The 23,250-nt window shown below is 47.3% G+C and overlaps 2 protein-coding genes across 4 annotated transcripts; both read right to left on the bottom strand.

Moving 5' to 3' along the window:
* Nucleotides 1–177: 177 nt before the first annotated feature.
* Nucleotides 178–16,375, bottom strand: LOC116427239 (ATP-binding cassette sub-family G member 1). 3 transcript variants are annotated; one of them, XM_076370938.1, is made up of 13 exons: nucleotides 16,092–16,375; nucleotides 15,430–15,540; nucleotides 14,977–15,098; nucleotides 6,673–6,790; nucleotides 5,344–5,533; nucleotides 4,481–4,626; nucleotides 3,195–3,433; nucleotides 2,836–3,132; nucleotides 2,606–2,766; nucleotides 2,367–2,535; nucleotides 2,197–2,297; nucleotides 1,767–2,108; nucleotides 178–1,692 (listed from the first exon to the last, which is right to left on the bottom strand). In XM_076370938.1, the coding sequence occupies exons 3-13, from the start codon at nucleotides 14,987–14,989 to the stop codon at nucleotides 1,534–1,536; spliced, it is 1,935 nt and encodes a 644-aa protein (XP_076227053.1). In that variant the 5' UTR covers nucleotides 14,990–15,098; nucleotides 15,430–15,540; nucleotides 16,092–16,375; the 3' UTR covers nucleotides 178–1,533. The 3 variants fall into 3 exon arrangements, with proteins under 3 accessions (XP_076227053.1, XP_076227052.1, XP_076227051.1); XM_076370937.1 differs by lacking the exon at nucleotides 15,430–15,540 and having other exon boundaries at nucleotides 16,092–16,374; XM_076370936.1 differs by lacking the exons at nucleotides 14,977–15,098; nucleotides 15,430–15,540; nucleotides 16,092–16,375 and adding exons at nucleotides 9,716–10,059; nucleotides 10,620–11,102.
* A 2,109-nt stretch (nucleotides 16,376–18,484) lies between these two features.
* Nucleotides 18,485–23,227, bottom strand: LOC116427245 (small ribosomal subunit protein eS28). Its single transcript, XM_031977358.2, has 2 exons — nucleotides 18,829–23,227; nucleotides 18,485–18,668 (listed from the first exon to the last, which is right to left on the bottom strand). The coding sequence occupies exon 1, from the start codon at nucleotides 19,082–19,084 to the stop codon at nucleotides 18,887–18,889; it is 198 nt and encodes a 65-aa protein (XP_031833218.1). The 5' UTR covers nucleotides 19,085–23,227; the 3' UTR covers nucleotides 18,485–18,668; nucleotides 18,829–18,886.
* Between the last annotated feature and the right edge of the window lie 23 nt (nucleotides 23,228–23,250).

The raw sequence follows: 23,250 nt of genomic DNA on the forward strand, positions 1-23,250 counted from the left end.
GCAGGTGATGACCTCTGACAAGTGTAACCTGAAAATTGCTACTTTTTTTTTCACGCGGATAAGGAAGACGTGAATCGAATTAAAAGTGTTACGTATACGGATAATGTTATTTCACTCCGAACGATCGGAAGGCGCGAGAATTTATGCTAATCGGAGAGGAGTGACGCTGAACAGCCATTATGAAAGGTATACTTTTATTCGTAATAAACGTATTCTATAAAATACAACGAAGAATACGCGACACGGGCACAGACCTTTGTGCACGATGCTTTGTAAAAGTATTAGCTTTCGGTTCGGGATCGATCACGTTAATCCTTTTAGATATAAACACGTATATAATTTACCCCATTCAATGTAAATATATAGAAACGTATTTCCTGGTAAAGTACATCTGTTGAGTCGGCACTGCGTACAGTACGTACGTATAAAAAACAAACAAAAGGAGGAAAAGAACGATCGAGCGATGGCTAATTGCTTAGCAACAACGAATCAATGCCACGATGTCCAACAAGTGTCCGAATCGAACCGATTCGAACGGGGAACCGACGGGTAAAGCTTGTATCTTTAAAGCTCCCGGAGTGCCTCACTCCGAGACGTAACTCGCAAGGTGTGTTCAATCCTTTTTACAAAAGTCGGCTCGCTTAAAAAAATATAAATCGATTGGTACAATGTACATTGACGCTACGCACGATAGACACGTTAACTGGGAAGAGTTACGATGAACATGACGTTTCCGTCGACTCGCCGGGAACCGTGAGTCCTCGCGAGCGCGGCGACGGCGACGCGAACAATCCGACGATTCAACGAGATACATGGTAGAGTTGGCAAGATAGTCGTCCCTTCGGCCGTTTCCCTCTCCGCGAGGAACGTTGTCGGTTCGAACCCGAGACACGCGTCGTCGTGTTTGTCTTTCGTAACTTTCCTACATCGTCAAACTCACAGCCATAGGTGGTTAAAAGAGAAATGTGATCGCTCGCGAGACGTTGTCAATTAAGGCCTCTTATCCCTGCCAGAGAATTGAAACTTGCGACGCTACGATACGCGGCGGAGCGGCCTCGCCCGAACGCGCATTCCTGATCCCTGCCCGTCTTTGCGTGACCGGTGACACGCGTATGCACCGGGTCAACGGTCGGCTCGAGATCAACATTACGTGTTTCTCTTGCGTGCATACTAGACCGTGTTGTGCTACCCCTGTCTATTTAATCGCGTCGTGAGCGACGAAACGGTACCCTGAACAAACGTGTCGCGCTGGTTGCTGCAGAGTTGCCCTTTCATCGTTATAAAACTAATTAAATCGCGCGAATTACGTTGCGTCGGACCTCGCGCGGTCCGCGTATAACAATTTTCAAGCATGCACGGCACTGATTAGCTCTTCGTTGCCTCGAGAGATGCGACTTCTCCGTCGAGAGGAACTAATCCTCGGAGAAATCGAGCGCTCCGCGAAGAATTCTTGATCGCTCGAGGAAGATGCGTTGCCTTTACGATTTGCACGCTTGAACATCGGTAACTTTTGTACAGGTCGCGCGGGACGCCCTATCGCGCAGTCTTCAGTTTCCAACGAAGGAATAGATAGGCGGCGATCCGAAGGACGAGGAATATCAAAAGCAGGGCAAGAATGTCCAGCACGAAGTCGGCGTCGAGCATGTCCAACTCCTCTAAGGTCGTCTCCGGATTTTTGAAGTGGCAGTAGACCTGTGAACATTCGTCTCGATAAAGAAGGATCATGAATGGTTGAACTGCGAAGTGTAATGAGAAGCTACACGTACCTGGAAACATTTCAGTTTCTCCCGGCCAAAAGAGTAGGTAGCCAACGCGGTGCCCTCGAACCCGTATCTGATGTAACTCAGATAAGTGATCCATCGAAGGTACACGGGAATAGCATCGAAGCTAACGAAGAAACCGGAGAACAGGAGGAACGGCACGGACATCACCGGCGCTAGGAACACACCGTTCTGCACGTTCATAGCCGCCCCGACGACGAGTCCGACCGACTGCGCGACGAATGAAATTAACAAACATGCCCCCAGGAACATACTGAATCGCATCATATCCGACGGCTGGCTCGTCATAAAATACACGATCGTGACGTACATTATGCAAAATATCGCCTGCAATAAAAGTGGACAGATCAGACGTCGGTTCGGTTTAGCATAATATCATTTTCTTAAGTAGCAGCTTTTTGCTTTCCACGTTTACCTGAAACGGTATATCGGACACTGTGATCGCCAAGTAATACGACTTGAGCGAGTACCATCTGTTGAAGTTCTCCTTCAGAAGTACCGGTAGCTCTAGCGGGACTGTAAAACGTGCGAGATTAAATAGCTGCGATTAACGAGGGCATTTAGCTGAGTAAGAAACGAACGTACAAGATAAAATCGTGATGGTCATGGACGTGTACATGAGGAACAGCATGTTGAAGAACAGGAACCCGAGATTACTAAGTACTTTAGCGCCATCGTTTCCGATATCGTAGTACAGCGCACCGATTAGTAACCCTACCAAGATATGAGCGAACAGCCGAAGGTACATAAGGGTCTGAAATGTAAAGAACAATTCACGTCGATACCGTGATCAAGAGAATTCACTGATAAACCAAGAAACATACCCAGTCTCTGCGACTGAAGAGCAACGTTCTCTTTAATACGATCCAAAATTGTTGGCACTCTGATGTAGGGTATCTTTCTGGGGTAACTACAATCGTGTCGTCTAGTAGAGCTGCATCGGCATTATCCTTTTTGTCCGTTTCCATGGATATCACGACATCCGCTGTGGAGAATCGAGGTTAATGATAAAAGACTACATAAATGCCAAGCTAATTTCGTTCCTTCCACATACTTTGCTTCGAAATATCGTTGTTCGCGAATGCAGGAATAATCCCTTTGCTATTCGACATTTTTGTACTGTTCTCTTGAAACTTCTCCTCCAAATTCTTCAGGTCGTTCTTGTCCTTTACCTCCGCAGCCTCCCCGCCGACCGCATCCTTCTGAAGCGACTCGCTCGGCGCGTTGTTCAGCCCCTCGGATTTGTTCTCGGGAAACGGATATCCTTCCCGTATATCGTATTTGCCGTTGTTTATGGCGTTCACGAGACTCTTGATATTGTCTCCGTACTCCCCGCAAGACACTTCGATAACTGTGGATCAAGTTACAGGCGTCAGTATCGTTTCGTGCATGAAGTAGCCGTGCGAGACTCACTGAAAGAGGCCGGATTGTGGTAACTCGGACAGTTGAGGTTAATGTTCCTAAGGAAAGGCACCAACTGCGACGTGGACCCCTGGTAGACGCACTGCCCTTCGGCCAGCGTGTACAAAGCGTCGAACATCTCGAAGAGCCTCGCGCTGGGCTGGTGAATCGTGCAGATTATCGTCCTTCCTCCTCGAGCCAGAGTCTTCAGCAGCGAGATACATTGAAAGCAAGACGACGAATCCAAACCGCTGCGAACAAACGAAGAAACGTTAACGAACGACTGCTCTGTTTATGGATCGTTGGTGGTTTCTACCCGCGTTGCGCAACCATCGAGCAAAACCGAGGATCCGATCGCGAAGAGATTGATCTCGGTTTCCGCGGACGAGTTCCGATTGCGTACAAACGCGAGCGTCGAGTCGGCTGGTCATTGATCGCGATTGTTTTTCTCTGGCTTCCCGTGATAAGGAAAAATAAGCATACACGACAGCCTTGCGGAACCGGTTGTGTACGTGCGTTCTCAAAAGTTTCAGTTGACCTTTTACACGCGGATCATCAGCTGCTCCTCGACCGTCTCACGTGAATGTTTCGGGCAAAATATTGCTACTTCTCGAACGGACGCGGGAAGGGGATGCTTAGCAGTCTAGCTTAGTATTCCTAAAATATCTGAAGAATAAATAGCTTGCGTCTATTTCCTATCTGATTAGACCCTTTCACTTAATCAACCTATCCGCAGGATCGTGTACATGGAAAATAATGAACCGTCCGGCTCATTCAAAGCAACAAAGCCAATCGCTGTGGAAATTTCTATGGCGAGAGAGCGGAAGAGCTCGCGCGATTATTTACTGACACTGACCATGTCTGCCCGAGACGTTATATAAAAACCCAACAGGTTTCTCCTGAACCAGTGAAAGTGAGAGGCGGCGGATAACGGTAGGGAAAAAAAGCGATGGATCTGTTTTCGAGATGACTTTGGACTTGGACGAGCGGTTGCATCGAACGATTTGAAACGCGGAGTCCCTGAAATCGACTGACTCTCGTTTCACGTCCTTTAGCGCCGCACTGTACGAGCACGCCGGTTCGCGTGGAGGTAACGGAACCACCTGTTGAGTCGCTTTCCTCGGGTTCACCGAGCTAAAATTACAAGAACTCGTAACGTTCAATCAGCCTGCGCGCGAGAGGGGATGATGCATGGTTGCACAACGCGAGGGGCAGCGAAATCGAGCTCTCCGCGCAGGGAAAAGAAATCGGACGAAAAGAATACCACACGGGAACCTGTGCGAAATGTTTCTCCTTACCTGGTAGGCTCGTCGAAGAACATGATAGGCGGGTTGTTGACTAACTCGAGAGCGATCGAGAGTCTCTTCTTCTGGCCACCGCTCAGGTTCGAGGTCATGGTGCGTGTGTGTTCGGACAGACCGAGCGTCTCAAGGATTTCCTGGATCTAAAACGAAAGATAATGAAATATTCTGCTGGCGAGTCGTGGTTTACCTCTTAGACGAGGAGGCTAACAGGGCTCTTCTGAATAGAATGACACCAGACAAGAAATTTAACCCTTTGCACTCGGAAGTTTCTCGCTAGAAATGTTTAATATTCTTTTACGAAGACGATATTCCTTGAAACTAACTCGAAAGGAAGTCACAACATTGAGGAACAAAGCTATTTTTAATATTTCACGTATCAAGGCATTATACAAAGTTTAACGTTAAGTATCACATTCTATAGTTTTACTGTGTCAAATCAAGTGGTGACTGAGAGACCTCTCGAGTGCAAAGGGTTAACAGTAGAAAATGAAACTAAATCTTTATAATCTTAAAAGGAAGTTTGTTCATTTATGTATTAAACACTAAGCTTCATTTCAGCTTAAATTAATTCTAAAGCAGGCTTTGGAGATATTGATAGTTTTGTTGGTATGTATATTATTTAACCCTTTGCACTCGGAAGTTTCTCGCTAGAAATGTTTAATATTTTTTACGAAGACGATATTCCTTGAAACTAACTTGAAGGAAAATCACAACATTGAGGAACAAAGCTATTTCTAATATTTCACGTATCAAGGCGTTATACGAAGCTGAACATTAAGTATCAGATTTTATAGTTTCACCGCGTCAAATCGAATGGTGACTCGTCATCCGAGTGCAAAGGGTTAACGGGCACGTACCACTTCCTCCTTCTCCGCCTTGCTAACGTGCGAACCGAGCTTCAGGTTCGCGGCGACTTTCATGGCTTCAGCGACCGTCAGGTTCGAGTGAAGCTGATTATCTTGCATGATGTAGCAGGACAGTTTCCTGAAGGCACTAAGGTTCCTCTCGTGGCCGTTCATCGTGATACTGCCCTCCGCGCCCGCTGACCTGTACACATGTCAACCAGATTTTCGGGTTTGTAATGTCTCCAGCGATCTCCAGCTCGCCGGCGAGCAAGACGACCAAGACGAAACGTCGAGGTCGCGCTGTGAGCGACTCCAAATGAGGAAAACCGCGTCGCGCAGGTAGCCGAGGCGATTCTCGCACGCGTGATCCTCCGAAGTGTCGCCTCGGCGTCTCCGTGACGTCAAGGAACGAAAAAGGAATAATACCGGCGGACGGAAGGAACGACAGTCGGTTGATTTATACCTTCGATCGTGGAATTTATTCGCGCCCGATTCGCCAAACGTGAAACCGGTTTTATTTAGGAACTATCAACGCGCCGGTTGCCAAGAGAATTTTGCGAATTTTCGGCGTTTACGATCGATCAGTGATTTGGTACCATCCTTAACACGTTGAACGCCGCACGATTTCATAGAGCAAAATACACGAAATGGGAAGAATATAATGTTAAATCATTTAATTGAAATGCATTATTATTATTGCACGCTGATAATACAGAAATATTGTCAACTCTTCGTTTAATTGAAATGAACTATAGTAATTCGATTCGGAGGGGTCACCGGTGACCCCATGGCATTCAACGTGTTAAGTTACACTATTACTTAATTACATATGTTACTAAAGATTTCGAATTAATCAGTTTTCTTGTTACAGTTAAGTAATTTAGAAGTTCAAATCATCAAGATGTACCAACCGAAAAGCTTCTCAACGAACGCATCATAAAAGCGAATAATTGTCCTCGTTTCGTCGCCGTCGTCGCGACGAGCGGATCCGACGTCGTTTAGAAAGCGGCGCCAGGTAAACGCGTGTAGCCAAAAAACCGGCGAAAGAGTTGCGCAACCGAGGATTCGAGAAGAAAGCGAAATCGCATCCCAGAAAGAAAGTGAAATCGCGACCGATGCCCGATCCGCGTGGAACGCAGTTCTTTTCAGACACATCGAACGTTTCCACGCGAACCTATAGTTAAAATGTTTTCTTCGCGTCTCGATGTTCTTTTTGAAACATCATCGACAGCGCGCGCCGACTCACGGCGAAAAGATCGACGGCAATACCAACGATTTACGATTCTAATGACCGGCCGTCGACGACTGCGTTACTAAACCCGGTTAAACACAATGACTCACTTGTATCCGGTCAGGATGTTTAAAAGCGTAGACTTTCCCGCGCCGGAGGGACCCATGATGGCCGTCAGCTCCCCGGATCGCAGGCGTCCGCTGACGGACTTTAGGATTGTCTTCGTATCTGCAAGCAAATCGTACAATTGTACACGTTTCCAACTGAAAGGATCGTCTGGAACAGATTCCAGCCTTCGTTGACGACGACAACAACGGTCTCAACGATTATCATATTGCGCGTCGCGCGAGAAGAAAGCGTGACAGTCATCGAGAAAGAGGATTAAAGGGAAGATCACGAGCGCGACGAAAAAGACGGCCGGAGAACCGGTAACAACATTTCCCGAGCTCGCGACGCTGCTAGTTTTTTGCCGAGAAACGCGGGAACAAAGGAAACAGCGTTTCGCAATAATGACAGCACGCGGACATCGCTTCCTGCAGCGTCAATCACACTTTGCCCCCGGGAGTGCATATCGCGGAATGACGGTGCCGCTCTTATCGTACCGCTCGGACGGTATCATCGGTACAGAATTCGATATTGCACGCGGCGAGAAAAAATCGGCTCCGCGTTGACATTGCCTGTGACATTCGTTAGCTCATCGCGCGAACTTCCGTTAGCATTTCAGCCGCTCGCCACCGATCCAGCGTTATAATTGATAAGTCGAGTGGATGTTGCTACTGTTGTTGCGTCATGCAAATAATAAGCATCCACATTAATTGCTGCGTGGCAGCGAATGTTCTGGTTAATCTCCGATGTAACGATCGTCCGATTGGCAAAAACTGGAACGAGGAATAACCCGGAGTTCTCGAAGGTGGAGCTCCGAGCGTTCCGTACGATATTACTTATTACGCGATGTTACTTAACGGTGACGAGTCTCATTTGAATACGTTCGCTGCTATCGAAACTGAAAACGATTTACTCGTTTCAAACGCATTTTGCTTCGCACTGAAGTACATTCGAGATACGAGTGTACTCGTGCTGGCGAAGCTGAACGCTTCCCTGACCACGACTCCGTTCGCGATCGACGGCGAGCCGGCTAATTGCCTCGGTTTCGTGCGCGGAACGGTACCATGCTTTCGAAATTCGATTCGTCCAGCGACCGACGCGAGCTCTACCGCGAATGTGAAAGGAAACGCGTGGACTCCGCGCCTGCTAACTGGGACACGAAACGAGCTAACGTCATTGCCTGCCGATCGCGGAGCATTTTCAGTCTCGCCGGAAGCCGCGTTTCCAGGTGGACGAACCCGGAGAAGAAAAGTCCGAAGTTTCCGCGGACGAATCGAGGCGAGTGCGTTCAACTTTCGGGATCTAAGGATCGTTCGAACGCGACCCGTTTCGAGGAGCCGACGTTGGCGTGCACGCGTGTCTCGTAAATGGAAAGAAAAGAGGCGAGTGTGTCGGCGTGGCTAAATCATATGGCGCGAAGGACACGCTCGTCCGCACGCGTGAACCTGCGTCGAATAAATGATCGCGATTCTTCCGAATCGGACCGGATAAGATCTGACGGGCGTACGAGGAAGCTCAGCTTCGGAAAGATAATCGACTAGTCTTATCGATCGGCCAACACGCGGGAAACGTTTCAACCAGGATCGAGTTTGTCTTCATAGATTTATAGAAAGCAACTTTCTACTTCGACCACTCATGAAAATTTAAAATGTTCCCAACGATTTTTATATTTCATTCGTGTAGAGACGAATATAACGTTATCACTACTATAGTTGCAAGAATAAGATACATTTGTTACTTCGAAGATCCGCATTCCAAAATCTACACGCAGATGAAACTGGTCGGAGTTTTCCGCGCGCGCCGCAGTTTCCGCTGACTTATCGAGGACGTCCTACAACTGCGCGGGCCGAGGAACCTGAAGCGTGTCAACCACCTCGCGCGTCTTTTTTCTAAGGTTGCGCGAACGGACCTCCCACGGAAGAAGCAGCGAAGGGAACAACGAACGTTCGAAAGTCTAGCACCGATCGTACGCTGGAAGTCTGGGAAACCGATCGTTCCTCGCGGCGCCAGTGCCGCGAAACGAAAATAGCCACCGGCCGCCAAAGAAATCGAGCCGATAAGTTCCCGATAAGTAAGAACAAAGCCTCGCCTTTTCGGATTGCCTAAAAGAAACGCGGACGATAATAAACAACGGCCGATTCAGCTCGGAAATTTCAGAAACGCGGCGAGCTCTGCTCGAGCGGTCGGTTCTTTGGAAATCGTCCAAAGCGTTGTGCCACACAACCGGTCTTCTTACAAAATCTCGGTCAGTAATTCCGTTCGCCGTCGCGGCCCGACGTCCACGCTCCGCTCCGCGAACGCGTAGAAAGTTACATTACCGTGGAGGATAAAAGCAAAACGAGCGGCGAGAGGCCTCGCAGCTAACGAGAGCTCGTCATCAGTCATGGGCTAATTAAGCGGCGTTATCAGCCGGCCGGAGCGTGACGTACAATTTTTCGCTTCGTACAATCGGCTCGTGTCTCCTTTTGTTCCACGCCGTTATCCGGTCGGCCGTACCACGCCGCGATAAGAGAGTATCGCTCCGAGATGAACAAGAATCGTCACGCGCCGACTGCACCGCCCGCAATACGTCCCTCTTTCGCGTAGATCCCGTTTACTTTCACTTTGTGGTCAATGTCATCGGAAACCAGTTTCAACCGTTTCGACTTATCCGAGCCGCGGAGCCGCGGGGACCAACGATCGAATGCAATTCGAGAGACCCCCATGAAACGCGATTACCGAGAGACATCGCGAACGCCCCCGAAAGCGAGTCGATATCTTCGCTGGAATACTTGATCTTTGGAGCGCATTTATTTTACTTTCGATACCGTCGTCAATAATCTTTTTCAAGCCTTTGTTCGAGTAACTCCTGGCGATGCTCCGATTTTCTCCAATGTCTGTTTTCGATTGTTCTCGCACCGAATCTTCCAATATTTAACTATTCTACGTGTTTTGTGAATGTATTTCTCTGTTGGGTATCAATGATATTTGTAGCCATTTTAAAAAAGTCGCCCATCTCTCAACGATTTACTCTAATTGTTAGTCGAACGTTGGAACACGTGTACTTACTATTTTTCCGTCCCTCCCGCACCTTGTACACGAGGTCCGTGAACGCCAGGTCGACCGGCGGTCTCTTCGGCAGATGCGTGATCGTCTTGGGTTGTATCGGCACGATCTGCAACCGGGTCCCCGAACCCTTCCTGGGTTGCAGCAGGATTTCATTGGTATTGTCCTCGCTCGAACAATTGCCCTCGAGCTTCATCTCTGATAGTTACTTCGTAACAGTTCCAATCGAATTCGACGTCGACCAGCGTGGAGCTTCAAGCACGCCCTGCGGTTCCGTGCGCGGTCTGATCCTCGTTCGAACAAATTGCTGTCTCGTCGGCGAACAACCGTTCCGTTTCAATCATCGCCTGAAAGAATGCACCGTTCCGATCAGCCGTCCGGCACACGACGATTCCGACTCGGTCTAGACGATACATCGGCGACTTCTAATCGCGGTCATCGAGGTTTGCCGATGTTTGCCGCCGGGTTACACGCGTCCGAAATTTTTTCGAGCCGATCGTCTCCGCGGCGGAACAGAGTAGAAACGCAGACCGGACACCGAGATTATTTCTGCTGATTCAGCATGACGGAACGGTCGAGTTACAACTATCTCCTAAATGTCACGGCGTTGCCGACCGTGTTTAGACTTGGCGAACTTCAACTCTTTCGAAACGGCCGTCGAATACGTAAGTCAAAGTTGAAGTTCCAAGCCTCCAATGTGTCTATCATCGCAGACATTCGTTAAACGGCGAACTACGCGATACACGCGTGACTCGTGAGTTTACTGGAAGTTTTCAGTACAGTTTGAAAGAAGCGTGCACCAGCTGTCTCGAGAGAGTCAAGTTTTCAAACAGCGTCCGCCGACGGTGGTCGCGGAGGCAAACATTGGTCGCGTTCCCGTGCGATGCGAATAAAGGCGCGTTCTTACATCGTGCGAGCGGTGATGCGTGGGAAGTTGAACGGAAAGAGACGACCGTGCCTTTGCGAGAGACAACCGTGCAGACCATCAACACGAATCCTCGGGAAACCAGACCGCGTCTATGGAATTGCCCGTTCTCCAAGCTCGGAGGTCGAAGGTTCCGCTGGGCGAATCGGTTCCTCGCGCACACGCGGCTGAACCGTGACGACTGCGTGTCGTGAATCAACTGTTTACCAATACGCGATCGCCGCCGAGAACGCGAAACAGAGTTTCCGGATAAACTTCGGCGAGCCTCGAACGATGCTCGTGCCTCGGTGTCTCGAGACTGACTGACTGACTCCGCCATTCGATTGCACCGCGGCCATCACCATTGACCGTCGGCTGCTTTCCAGTGCGCTCTTCCTCTCTCTAACGTCTCGTTCCGTCCCACTCCCGCCTATTCTACTCGACTCTCTGTCCCTGGCTCGTCAACAGCGTCGCGACGGAGGAAAACGGATCGAGAGATTAAAAATTACCGGTACACCGTCGCTGCGTTGACGCTGGAACTACCGAATGGATCAAATTCAATTCTCGTTTCACGATTATTGTAAACGTAACGAATGCTTTCCTCAGAAATTACTCAAAGTTTTGATTCGATATTTAAACTCAATCGCTAGTCGATCGAAATCTCGATAGATATACTCTTAGAGTTCCTATAGAAGAACTTAAAAACGTCGATTTCACTGGGTGGTTCTATTGTTCACCGATTAAAGCCAGCGAAGAGCTCAGACTTATTATTACAAACGTAACGAATGCTTTCCTCAGAAATTACTCAAAGTTTTGATTCAGTATTCCGTAAACTAAATCGCTAGTCGATCGAAATCTCGATATACTCTTAGAGTACCTATAGAACTTGAGAACGTCAATTTCACTGGGCGGTTCTACTGTTCACGGATTAAAGGCAGCGAAGGGTTCAGATTTATTATTATAAACGTAACAGATGCTTTCCTGAGAAATTACTCAAAGTTTTGATTCAGTATTCCGTAAACTAAATCGCTAGTCGATCGAAATCTCGATAGATATACTCTCAGAGTTCCTATAGAACTTGAGAACGTCAATTTCACTGGGCGGTTCTACTGTTCACGGATTAAAGGCAGCGAGGAGTTCAGACTCTCGTCCTTTTCAGAATAATTCGAGTAAACACGTCGGGCAATTTGTTATTCAGTTTGTCTCGATTCAGCCTAATATCTCTCAACGAGGACCTCGTTGCCGGCCCCGTTGTTAACCAATGATCATTAAAGGCGCGGCAAGTGAGCAATTTCTCTAATGCGCGCCCCTTTCTAGCCGACCGAACAGGACCGACTATTTTTTCTCTTTTAAGATGCTCTCGATTCCGTCCAGAGAAATCCAACTCCGAAGCCGAAGGTGCGAATAACAGCGCGCGTGGAGGCGTGAAACGTGTACGCCAGCGGAGACGAGATACTCAATCATAACTGGAAAAAAGATGTCACTGTCATTACGTCGATTAAACGTTCCACGCAAAGGAACAGTCTAATCACGAGAAAAACTCCGGTTACGGGAAACATTATCATCGGAACTGTCATGTTTCATAGAACGATTGACTCCGAACAGCGGAGAATAACAATCGATCCTTCGGAATCGATTGTGGATCACTGGTTTACACGGATCCTTCGTAACTTTGATTTATTAACCGCCATTTGCATGTACGCCGAGGTTCCGGAAAACAATAGGTAGTTACGAATGTTGCCGAGCGAGAACCGTCGCTTTGACGTCCGAGATCCGTCGCGTCACGTCGAATCGGCGTCACGTTGGACGTGTCGGATTTGAGAAAGAGCGAAGTACATACTTAGCTCGCTACGGTACCGTATGAAAACGCGGCTTGTGCGTTAACGCGTTAAAGGCCGGCCGATTTCACGGAGCAAAACACAGAGAATGGGACAAATATAATGTATCGCGAATCGCGTTATCGTTAATGCGCGTTTATCTTGCTAAAGGTCAGCGCTGTAGGTTCCATTGTTTATAGTGCAGAGGAGTCCGCAATAATCTTCGTTTCATTCAGCGAATTATAATAATTCCGATTGGCAGTCACCGATAGATGGGAAACGAGAGCACAATCGCGTTAAGAGAAAATTCCTCGCTATCCTCGTCGACGAAAGTGTGGGATCGTCGGAGAACAAACGTCAGATAACACGAGGCGAACAGGTTTCTCCGACTCGTTTTTGCAGAATTTTAAACGGTGATTCGGTCACGTCGTTTGCGATCTTCTACGTCCGACGGTTGTGTTTCAAGTTCGATTTATACCGTAACAAGACGAACTGTTTTAAACGATCGCTTGACTTCCGTTCTGTAACGTGGCGGAATATCGAGGTTCATTCAGTTACGTATATAACCTACATCGTATCATTATAATTCATTGCCATTGCCCGTACGTAACATCTCCGCCAGTGTGCGCTCGGGAAAAAAGCTTCGATTCGTTACGTAAAAACGCGTCGATGAGACTTTACATATTCCCTCGGAATTAGGTAATATATCGCTCGTTAATTGCACGTTACCTCTTAATCGGTTCGAACGTGTGCTCGTCTCGAACGTACCACTTCGCCGTCGCTGAAATCGTTTTTCCCGTCGGATCGAGAAGCGACGCTCTTTTCGTTTTCTTATAGGATTCGCATGGCTAACGTCACGTAGGCCTCTGCACGATATCATGTCATTGTACGAATGTACATTTACATGCCATCAGAAGGACATTTTGGTTTCCTGTTGGTATGCGGAGAACTGGTTGGGCACGTGAGTGCGTTAACGTCGTCCACTGAACGCTACTGAATTTTATATGTATGTATGTCATTCCTGTATACTATAGGGTGTACGCTTTAACGTATGGTATTACTTGAAAGCGTAACGCACGGTACGATACGCGAGAAGTTGACATTTCTCTGAATTTTATTTGCATCTTGTACATATTTAGATTCTAGAAGGAAAACGCATGCACTCTCTCGTTAACTGAATAATTATTCATTTGCAGTTGATGTTACATATCGAAGCCGCCATTGCGACGATGTTCAACCGTAAACGGCGAAATTATGAATGTCAGAACTTCTCGAGCGGTTTCGTGCCGAAAAGATGTCCGAACGATTCAAGACACGTGAGCGATCCACGAGAACTCGGGAAATTCGTTGCGTGAGCGTGACATAACGTTTCTTGGAACAAGCCACCGTTCCGATAAAACTCGCGAGATAGTCGATCCGCTGCTTATGCATGCGGCTAATGCGACGAGCATCTATTTACTAGGAGCTCGTCCGAAGTAACGAGCAGCGAACGATCCGTTCGAAATCGCGCACAAATATTTGGCTTATCTTCGAAATTGAATGCATACCGCTTATGAAGTATGACCGATACGGTAGAAACACAGATATCGTGGGACGGTTTCACGAAGCTACCCGGAATAAAGGTCGCTTACACAACCAGAAGAGCAAAGTCCGCGAGAACAGTGATCGTTGTTTAACAGTTCCGATAAGAGTGTAATTACTGTGTTCCCCGATACGATTTCCTATCGATTTGCCTACTCGTCTAGTTCTATCGCGACCTACGCTGTATTCATACCAATTCACGGAGCGGATACATCGGTAAAAACGTTTCTGTCGCGGCAACACGTGTAGCGCGACAGATAATACGTATCAGATACAAGAGAAATTCCAGGCACCGCCTCGATACGAGCTGTACCTCACCTCTGTTGTTACAAAACCGACATTTAACGGTGATTAATCTTCCGCATTCGGTATCAAAGTCCGTGAAAGCGCCGGCGATGTTCAAAAAATCACATTGCATCCTTATCGGGCTACTTATCGGCGTGCCATCGTTTATATCGCGGAAATGTTCAAACACTTTGGACAAGGCTGCGATACGTTCCTCGCGTTTTCGACGGTGAACTCGATTATTCCCGAGCCGGAGTCAGAGGGACGCATGAATATCGCATCCGAATGCATAAATATCGATTCACTGTCAATGGCACGCCCGTGGAAGGGTTCTGAGGCCGCGGAGCGGCGAAGGAAGTCATTGAGACTTATTAAAATTTTTATCACGAATATAGCTCTCGCTGCATCGAGGCGATGCGGCTGCAAGGCCACCGCTGCCCATAGATCAATGCGACGCTAGATTATCGAAGGATAATGTTTCTTTCTCTTTTCCCACGTGAAACTGTACGCACATTTTCAGTCGGACTTTCACGTCCGTTTTCTAATCGATTCTATTGGAACGTCCTTCGAGCGAATGAGCTGCGCTGAAAACGATTAGCAACGAGGCTTGCGGCTAATTTGCTGGAACAATGGATTCGCGAAGATCATTGGAAATCTACGGTATCTATTTGGCTCACCGCTCGGCATCATTGTTGATCAGGCGAACGTTACGGTTCTGCTTTCCATGCTCCACCATCGCTTTAATCGTTTTATTCCTCCGGACGGGTTTATCTGGCTATCAAGGCAACGATTCGGTCTTCTGAAAGGACAAAAATACATTGGTCAATGTATGGGTGGAATATTAAATCCCGCATGATGCTGCAACGCAAGACAATGACCGCGCGACCTAGCTACGTGCAAATAAGCATCCGCGGTGTACCATGGAAAACCGAACGAACGTAAAGGTCCGCGCGCAACGGGTGACCGGTTCTTTCCCTGCGGCTCGAGCGTGCAACTCACCGAGCGCGTGTCCACGTGGAAACGTGACTTCACGTAGTTACTCATTGCCGGTGGCGGTACGTTTATCATTCTTATGCGCGTTCGAGGAAACCGAGGAATATTAATGCGGTTAAATTAAAGGAATAACTCACGACACGAACGATACGGCGCCGGCTCGTGGCTCGTTCTTTTATCGACTGCGTTCACCGTTTTGCTAAACGGCCATTTGTCATCGTTCCTTTTTTCATTTTCTGCAACAATGTCTATAAAACCCGGCAACCTTGAGTAGACAATCGGATCGACTGTTATTCAGAAAATTAACATAACACGCAAAAAGCGGTTATGAACTTTGTCCCTACACGTTTCTCTCTCGCTCGGAAACGCGTAAGGCACCGTTTAACGCCCTTCGAACGAGTCGCGATGCCAGATGGACTCGCGGATAAAGCTTCAAATTATTTCCGAATCCTACGCGAAGTCTCCGAACGACGAGACGTGGAAAACCGTGCTGCTTAATCAATAAGGCTGTTCTATTCTTATCGATGGAACGTTTCCCACCGACGCATTACAATTGTCGTGCCGATTTCAATAGGACAATGCACGTTCGCACGCGTAGGAACGACCGTGTCGAGACTCGAGGCACCCACGGTGCGAGCTCGATTTAGCAGGAATTAGGAACAAAAGCGAAGCACGGGTGTCGATGAACGATAAGCAACGGACACGATTATCGTCGACGATAGCTGAGTCGAGGTTAGGATAGAAAATCTACTACGCTCTCGTTCTATATGCACGCGCTCGGATTCCTTTCAATACATACCGCCTAAGTCGGAGGCGTGCAAATGTGCTCTCTCGGAGTAGCTTCGTGGCAACGCTTCGATTTTCGATGGAACGTGAAAGAAAAGCTCGGCATACCAACGAGACCGTCTGCCAGCACGCGGCACGACGTTTCACTAAACGTGCCGATCGATGGTCGACGACTGTTGCACGTTCTAATCGCAGTCGCCGTCCGATCCACGATCAACGCACATTGTATATACCCTTTGGTAAATACAAACAGCGGATTGGCTGCCGATAACGCGGACTGCCGTCGCGAGCTTAATTTTCCTTCATTCCTCTTTATCGAACCCTTCCTCTCCGCGCCCCGCTGCTTCGATATCAGCGAAGCCCTCGATCGTTTTCTTAATCCCGCTTCCATGTTTTCACCGCCATTTTCTTTCCGCCTCACGCTAGAATCCGATGCGCACATTCCTTCACGAAGATGGCCGCTCGCGTCGCGTCTACCGCGGACGGTAACGTTGCAAATTGCACGTTAGGAGAGGGAAAATATTTTTACTCGAAATGCATTCGGTTTTATTACTAAATAACCTCGTTTAAACGTTAAAACTTACGTTCGTATGCACACTTCGATATGTTGATCAGCGGTTACGTTATCATGATATGAAACACGCAATGGTTTTGACGAATACATGAACAGTCGAAGCCATGGGATACCGGGTTTATTTTTTAATAGGATCATACTGAAGAATATTCTGCGTTCTTGATCATCGTTTTATTCTCAAATAAGTAACAATACTGCAGCCATTCGCAAATTCGCGTTACCTCAGCGCTGTCGCGGAAGTAACACGAATTTCCCAAGTCACACCACGTGGAGGTTGCTGCAGGCGGCGACTCGCCCTAACTCCGTCGTCCCATCCACCCTCCTTTGCAAGCAACGTCGCTGAACAACATGACGCGACTTTTGAATCGCCCATTCATATTCGAATGAGCGATCACGACACTAATTGACCTGCCCGGGTAGAGGCGTCAGCGATAATCAGCTTCCAGCCCCTACGTTAAACCTTAATTCTAACTTACGACTATGTTCTCTAAACTAGGCTTTTAAATAGGTAGGCTAATATTGGTGTGTGGAGGAGCTTTTACCAACGTGTTAGCAAAATGGCCGATCCCAACCGGGAACGGCCATTAGACGAGGAACGGACTCGACGCGACACTCCATGGAAATGAGTTATGCCGTTCAGTTCAATTGCACAGCATGCCCGACAACGTAATCACGGGGAAGTTCGGGGTATCGGGAAGATCGTAGATACCATGGAAATCCGAAGAAGTTTCTATGGTATTTACCGCGACGTTCGCCGGCGAATCAAAGCGAGGGAAAGATCCGTCGACACCGAGAGGGAATTTTCCAGCGCCTTCTTCCACCGGCGGCCGCAAAGCTCCCTGATGGGTTACCGTGTTTCACGCGTACGATCTCCTCCAGCCCGATTCACGGGAATCGTATTACTACGAGGCAGACGAGGAAGCACACACTGCGGTAGGTCTGTTGAATCGTCGCGCGAAAACGGGTCTCGTAATGGCGGTGCACGTTTCCGATTGTCTCGGCGACGCAGCGATCTCACCTTACCGACGAGAATAGGAGGAAAGAGAAACGGGCACAGGGGACTACAATCGTTCAAACTGCGAAATAGAACTAACGAACATACGCGGCAGACGCGGAAGACACGGCAGGCGCGGTCGACCTAAGGGGAGAGAAACTAACACGTTTGAGCGAAACAACTCCACGGAGCCTAGTTTGAACGTGACTCGAAACGAAAAAAAAAAAGAATCCAAGGGACAAAGGGTCCCGATGTTGGATTGGCAAGACAACGTTATTCCCCAAGTGTTCAAACTAGACTGAGGAAACAACGCAGCACGCCGAACCACGTCCGCGCGAGTGGCGCTGCTGTTGCCACCGGAAGTCGGTTATTTCCATATCAGATTCGCCGTTTTAAGAGATCCTCTGAAATAAATGAGGTGTTTTGAGTAAATCTGTTATTTCTGTGGAAATACTATTTAATTGTGTGATAGATGCGAAAGATATGTTTTATTTTATGTAAACGTGTTTCAGCGGTTTTGCGCGCAAGAACTACAGCGGCATCTATAGATGACGCACCGGAAACGATAACGAAACTTGATATTCGATGGAGGGAAAGACTTCCTCCGTTCCAAAATCATCCATGCGTCGCTGAGTCTTATCTTTATTTAGATCGATCGGAGGAATGTTACGGGGTACCGTAACACGGGTTATGAAGGGAATTCGATTAAGTTAATTATGAAATTAATATTCAGTATTTAATATGAGCCTCGATGAGTATAAATAATTGATATAACCTCGGATGTTTTGGTCGTCGCAGGAATATTGATATTGCGCGATATAATCAATAATTTCACAGGCACAGGTCAAGTATTTATTTATTCTATATTCTTAAATTATATCCATTTTGCAGCGTGCACCGTTGCCACTGTCCAATGACCACGGCGTGCACGCGTCTGAATTTTATTACAAAATAAGAACATATAAAAATTGGGAATCTGCTCTTAATTTCAGGATAGGTATCGTCATTGTTACTCGTAACACCTAAGAAAGAAAATTTTAAATGAATTAGTAACGGGCCGAACGTGTTCGCGTTCACGGTAGGAATGTAACCGAGCGTGCAGATATAAATATAGCTCTCGAGAACAACGTCTCACGTGGGGAATGCGTGTCGAGCGTCGAGAGTCTGGGTGTTGGTGTATACCTGGAGGATTTCGAACTGCCCTTCGATGGATTAACACAATGGGCACCCCTCGTAGAATTTAGCGAAGCCGTCTGGCCTCCCTTTCCGATTCCAGCAGGGTCAGAATGTCCCCTTCCCGTACAGGACCCTTCACGTTTCGAATTAGCTGTCTGTTCTGTTCATTCAAAAACTCCACCTTGACCTGGGTGCATTGCCCTTGGGAACCAGTTCTGCCGAGGACCTTTACCACCCTTGCACGCACTATAGGCTTTTCCATTTCTTCCGATTCCTCGCCGCCTTTATGTACGTTCCACTGTCGCACGAACGATCAACGGCACATCCGACGAATTCGACGAAGCGCACAGGATACACTTGCCAACTTAGTTGGAAAATATGTCATAAGGTTCGACGGGGACGCGTTTGAAATTCCGTCGGAAATCGGGGCGCGCGAGACGAGCTTCTTCCGGTAAAATTACAGAAGCGAGAGCTTATCGCGTCGGGGATAATCGCGTTCGGCGGACTTTTCGTATTTCGTCTAAGGGAAATTTGAAAAATCGACAAACCTTGCTTTGGCAGCATTGGCGATAGCGAGCTTAAAATAACTTGTTCGACGCTGCATTGGTTGCCGGGAGCCCACGTGCTTTGTGACGAATCCTCGGCTGAAAGTTTAAACGTCGCATGTGCACGCGCGGCGCGCGCGATTCCGTCGGGCCGGATTGTTATTCGAGAAACGACGAGTCACGGTTACGAATTAAATTGTTTACAGCGGTATGTGTCCGATCGATCGAAACCATTGGCGTACGCATTATAGGTACAGATGTTTATTCATTTGTGCTTTAGTATAAACGTGACACCTCTCGCTTGGAACACGGAACATTGTAGCTGACAATTCTCTCGTTTTTCGCGAGGATCTGCGATAACTTCTTCCCCGCGTGAGGTTCCCTCGTTCCCGTGCTCTCCGGCTTTTATACATACTCCGATGTTCGCACACACATGCGCACAGCCTCTCACACGTATACTCCTTTGTTCATATAAAATTACAATACTTGAAAAAAGTGTCATGTACCGTACGCGACATATGACTGAACAATATACGCACATTGTACACACATATATCGACGCGAGGCGTTGTTTTGCGTGTCGTGTGTCTGTTTCTGTGTACATGTGTGTCTCTCCGTGTATATGTGTGTGTGTCGCTAAAAGCGGAAATCCATGAATCAATTCTCCTACTTGAATTTCAATTCTTTCGCAGCGATTTCGAACGTTCTGCTCGCAAGACAGTATTTTTTTCTTTTTTCTATGTAATTGAAAGTTTGCTGGTTCGTTAGCACAGTCTCAGCTCTCGCGAGCCTTGAACACTGGTTCGCGCGCGATCGAATCTGATGGCTCGCTGCTTTCACGTATCGCCGATAATTTAATTCCCGGCCGCGGACGCGGCGGGCGGCGCGTCGCCGCAAAGACAAACCGAGGATTCGCAAGGATCTAAACGATCAGCCGATACACCGCAAACTATCCCTCCCCCCCCCCCCCCCGAACAAAGGAAAATCGTAATTGAATCGCGAATAACCGTGTGACGCGCGTTTAGCTATCGGCCCTCTCTCTTCAAACTTTCGTTACGAGCGAGTGTGATGTCGGATTCTAGATTACCGGGGGATTAATATGGTAACTATAAAACGGTAGGGGTATAACGCTATTCGATCGATTCGCGTGTTACAAAACCTAGCATCTGGTATATACAGTATGGAGAGACGAGCCCACAATCTAAACGGGCGAACGTTGTCGCGCGCCCATTCGCGTCAACGGATGCAACGAACGTCGTTCTCTGTTTCGCGAGGAAAGCACAACTTGTCGGACTTTCATCGTACTTGCTCGACTTGTCTTCACACGCCACCCCTCCTCGCCCCCTCTCGCCGCCCACCGTTTTCGCCCAACGTTCGCGCCTTCATAAATCCCTATTACTTACATCGCTCTATGTATATACACTTTACAGAATTGGTTTCTTCTACGCCAAACGTCTGTTTGCCGACACTGAAATCACAGTCGTTACCAAGTTACCATAATCGAAGTGCATTCGGAATTAAACGAACGAACGAGAATTAAACGCCGGATCGCGATACGACGGCTACCACGAGTATTAGAAGAACATAAGAGAAACGGAACGAAAGAAGCTTGTTTACTTGCACGTTTAATGCAATGCCTCGTTGTCTCCTGCCCTACGTATTTTGTCAATTTGCTCGCTTACATTTAACAATAGTAAGTGAAAGTACAAACGATAATAATTATATAGCAAGTCTAAAAATATGGAAACTTTTTTGCTCCCTCCTCCCTTCTACATTCTCCCGTCTCCTCCTCCTCCTCCTTCTCGTCACCATTTTCCACCGTCCCTCTCGATCGTCTATGATTCGTAGAGTTTTCTTCGGTAAATTACATATTAACCGCTTATTCTACCAGTTGTCCGCGAAGGCTATCCACCGGTTAGAAAGTTTTTTTTGTTCCTTCGACGCTTCGAAAATCGTTCTGCTTCGCATAACAGTCGCGAACCCTCTGCAGTACCTCCGCCATTTCTTGTACGATCGAAATTGTCGCTGATAGGATAGCAGAAGTAGAAGCGGGCTAAAATTCCGTCGAATGGAGTATACGACTTAATTAATTAAAGAAGCACGATTCTGAAGGTTCCGAGTGAAACGTCCCTAAATGTATACAGTACGTTACGGAATTAAGTACTATCACCGATTCAACGCAGCCACGGTCGCAAACGCAGCGCACGCACGCAGTATCGAAATCGATAATTCGTATTTTACGGTACCGCTATTTCCTGCCTGTAAAAATCAAAACGAGCGTAATTGAAGTACGGTTGAGAACGAGCGCATCGGCGACGATCGCTTTACCCTAGCCGCAAAAAATTATAAGTAGAACTCCTATACGATACATTCGAAATATAAAAATATTTATACGACTATTATTTAACAAACGCTATTACTACCCGGAGCCGTACAAAGTTTAAACTAAAGTGTAACGATATCGAATCGGCTCTAAACGGTAAGATTATTCTGTGGTCGGCCGTACCGCGGCATTCGCGAGAAAAGGAAAACTTATGCAATGAGATCGATAAGCGAAAGGAAACAGAATGGATGAAGTTCTTATTGGATTTCGTTTTGCGTCAGTCATCGAATAAATGAATCCGTGGCGATACGAATCATGTACGATGTAGGCCGTGAACAGAATTCCTGTAAAAGTTTCCAAAACCAGAATAATCTCCTTAAATTCGTTAATGCATGGATATTCACGTGCCTATGATTTTTTTCAAGTTTTTTTTTCTTTCTTCTCCTTCTCCTTCTTCTTTTGTTTCATTAATGTATATGCTCCCTTCACCCGCCTAATTAAATAACTGTACCGTAATAAATGTAACAATGTTCAGCACTCCTCACTTTGTTAGAAGCAAACGCACAGGCAGCTAGTGATTGGTCAGATGTGAGCTCTTTTTCCGTTTTTTTCTTCTTCTTTTTTACAATACATGCTTACCGTTTCGTTTTAATCGTTTATACGTTATTTCGATCGAATTATCTATATAATGGAATGACGATATGGGCAAAGTTCGATAGTGGTCACGTAAGAAATCATTTCGAAGTACAAATACGCGCTAGCACCGCGCTGATATACAAGAAAGTATCGGACGTAGAAATCCATATTTTTGTTTCCATTATGCTGCTACGAGTCAGTTAAAATTTCTGCTGTCCGATATGTCGAGCGATTTATCAGTGGTTCTTTTGTATATCGTTGAGGTACCCCGAGGTTTCATAGCCTAAATGAATGTGGCGGTCGATGTAAACACGAGAACAATAAAGAATCCTTCCTAACCTTGGATCCGTAAATCCTATTGCTTATCTATTGAGAAAAGTCTATTTTTGTTCGCGTGATACACACGCGCTCATTGGAGGGACCATGAGTCTTGAATGGGCCTAAGGCTCCTGGCGAGTTTGTAGTAATTGGCTATAAATGTTTCTCTTGCATTTCGGTTCGATGCGTATTATCAACGGTGGTCTCGACACGGTCTGTTATCGATGATGTTACAATTCAAGTCTAACTCTTGCGTACTCTAGATTATTAGAAATGCCTAAATGTTCTACGCGTATGATCCTTCTCCAAACCAATATCGTTTTCGACTTGTACTGGTAACGCGAAGTAACGTTCCACGCGTGCGTTCTTCTTCTTCTTCCTCTTCTTCTACCGGAACGCCGGTCTCCGTTTAGTCTTTCGTCGTAATCGTCGCCGACGAAACGCCCCGAGTCTCGCGTCAGGACGTCGTCGGTGCTCTTGGAACGCGAATACGGGCTACGAGTCGAGGATTCGCTCGACGTTCGACTCGATGCACACGAGCAGCAGCGAGAACCCTCGGAAATTGACAGCGAGAAGGCTGAACGGTCGTACATCGCAGCATTTCTA

The sequence above is a fragment of the Nomia melanderi genome, chromosome 9 (genome assembly GCF_051020985.1).
Source record: "Nomia melanderi isolate GNS246 chromosome 9, iyNomMela1, whole genome shotgun sequence".
Lineage (NCBI taxonomy): Eukaryota > Metazoa > Arthropoda > Insecta > Hymenoptera > Halictidae > Nomia > Nomia melanderi.

Excerpts from the sequence above, each read along its gene's own strand:
- LOC116427239 (XM_076370936.1), bottom strand. The coding sequence starts at position 9,908 with ATGAAGCTCGAGGGCAATTGTTCGAGCGAGGACAATACCAATGAAATC. Across the intron at positions 2,767-2,835 it reads CAACGATATTTCGAAGCAAA|CGGATGTCGTGATATCCATG; the intron begins GTATGTGGAAGG and ends GATTCTCCACAG. Across the intron at positions 1,693-1,766 it reads AGAAACTGAAATGTTTCCAG|GTCTACTGCCACTTCAAAAA; the intron begins GTACGTGTAGCT and ends GAATGTTCACAG.
- LOC116427245 (XM_031977358.2), bottom strand. The coding sequence starts at position 19,084 with ATGGAAAAGCCTATAGTGCGTGCAAGGGTGGTAAAGGTCCTCGGCAGA.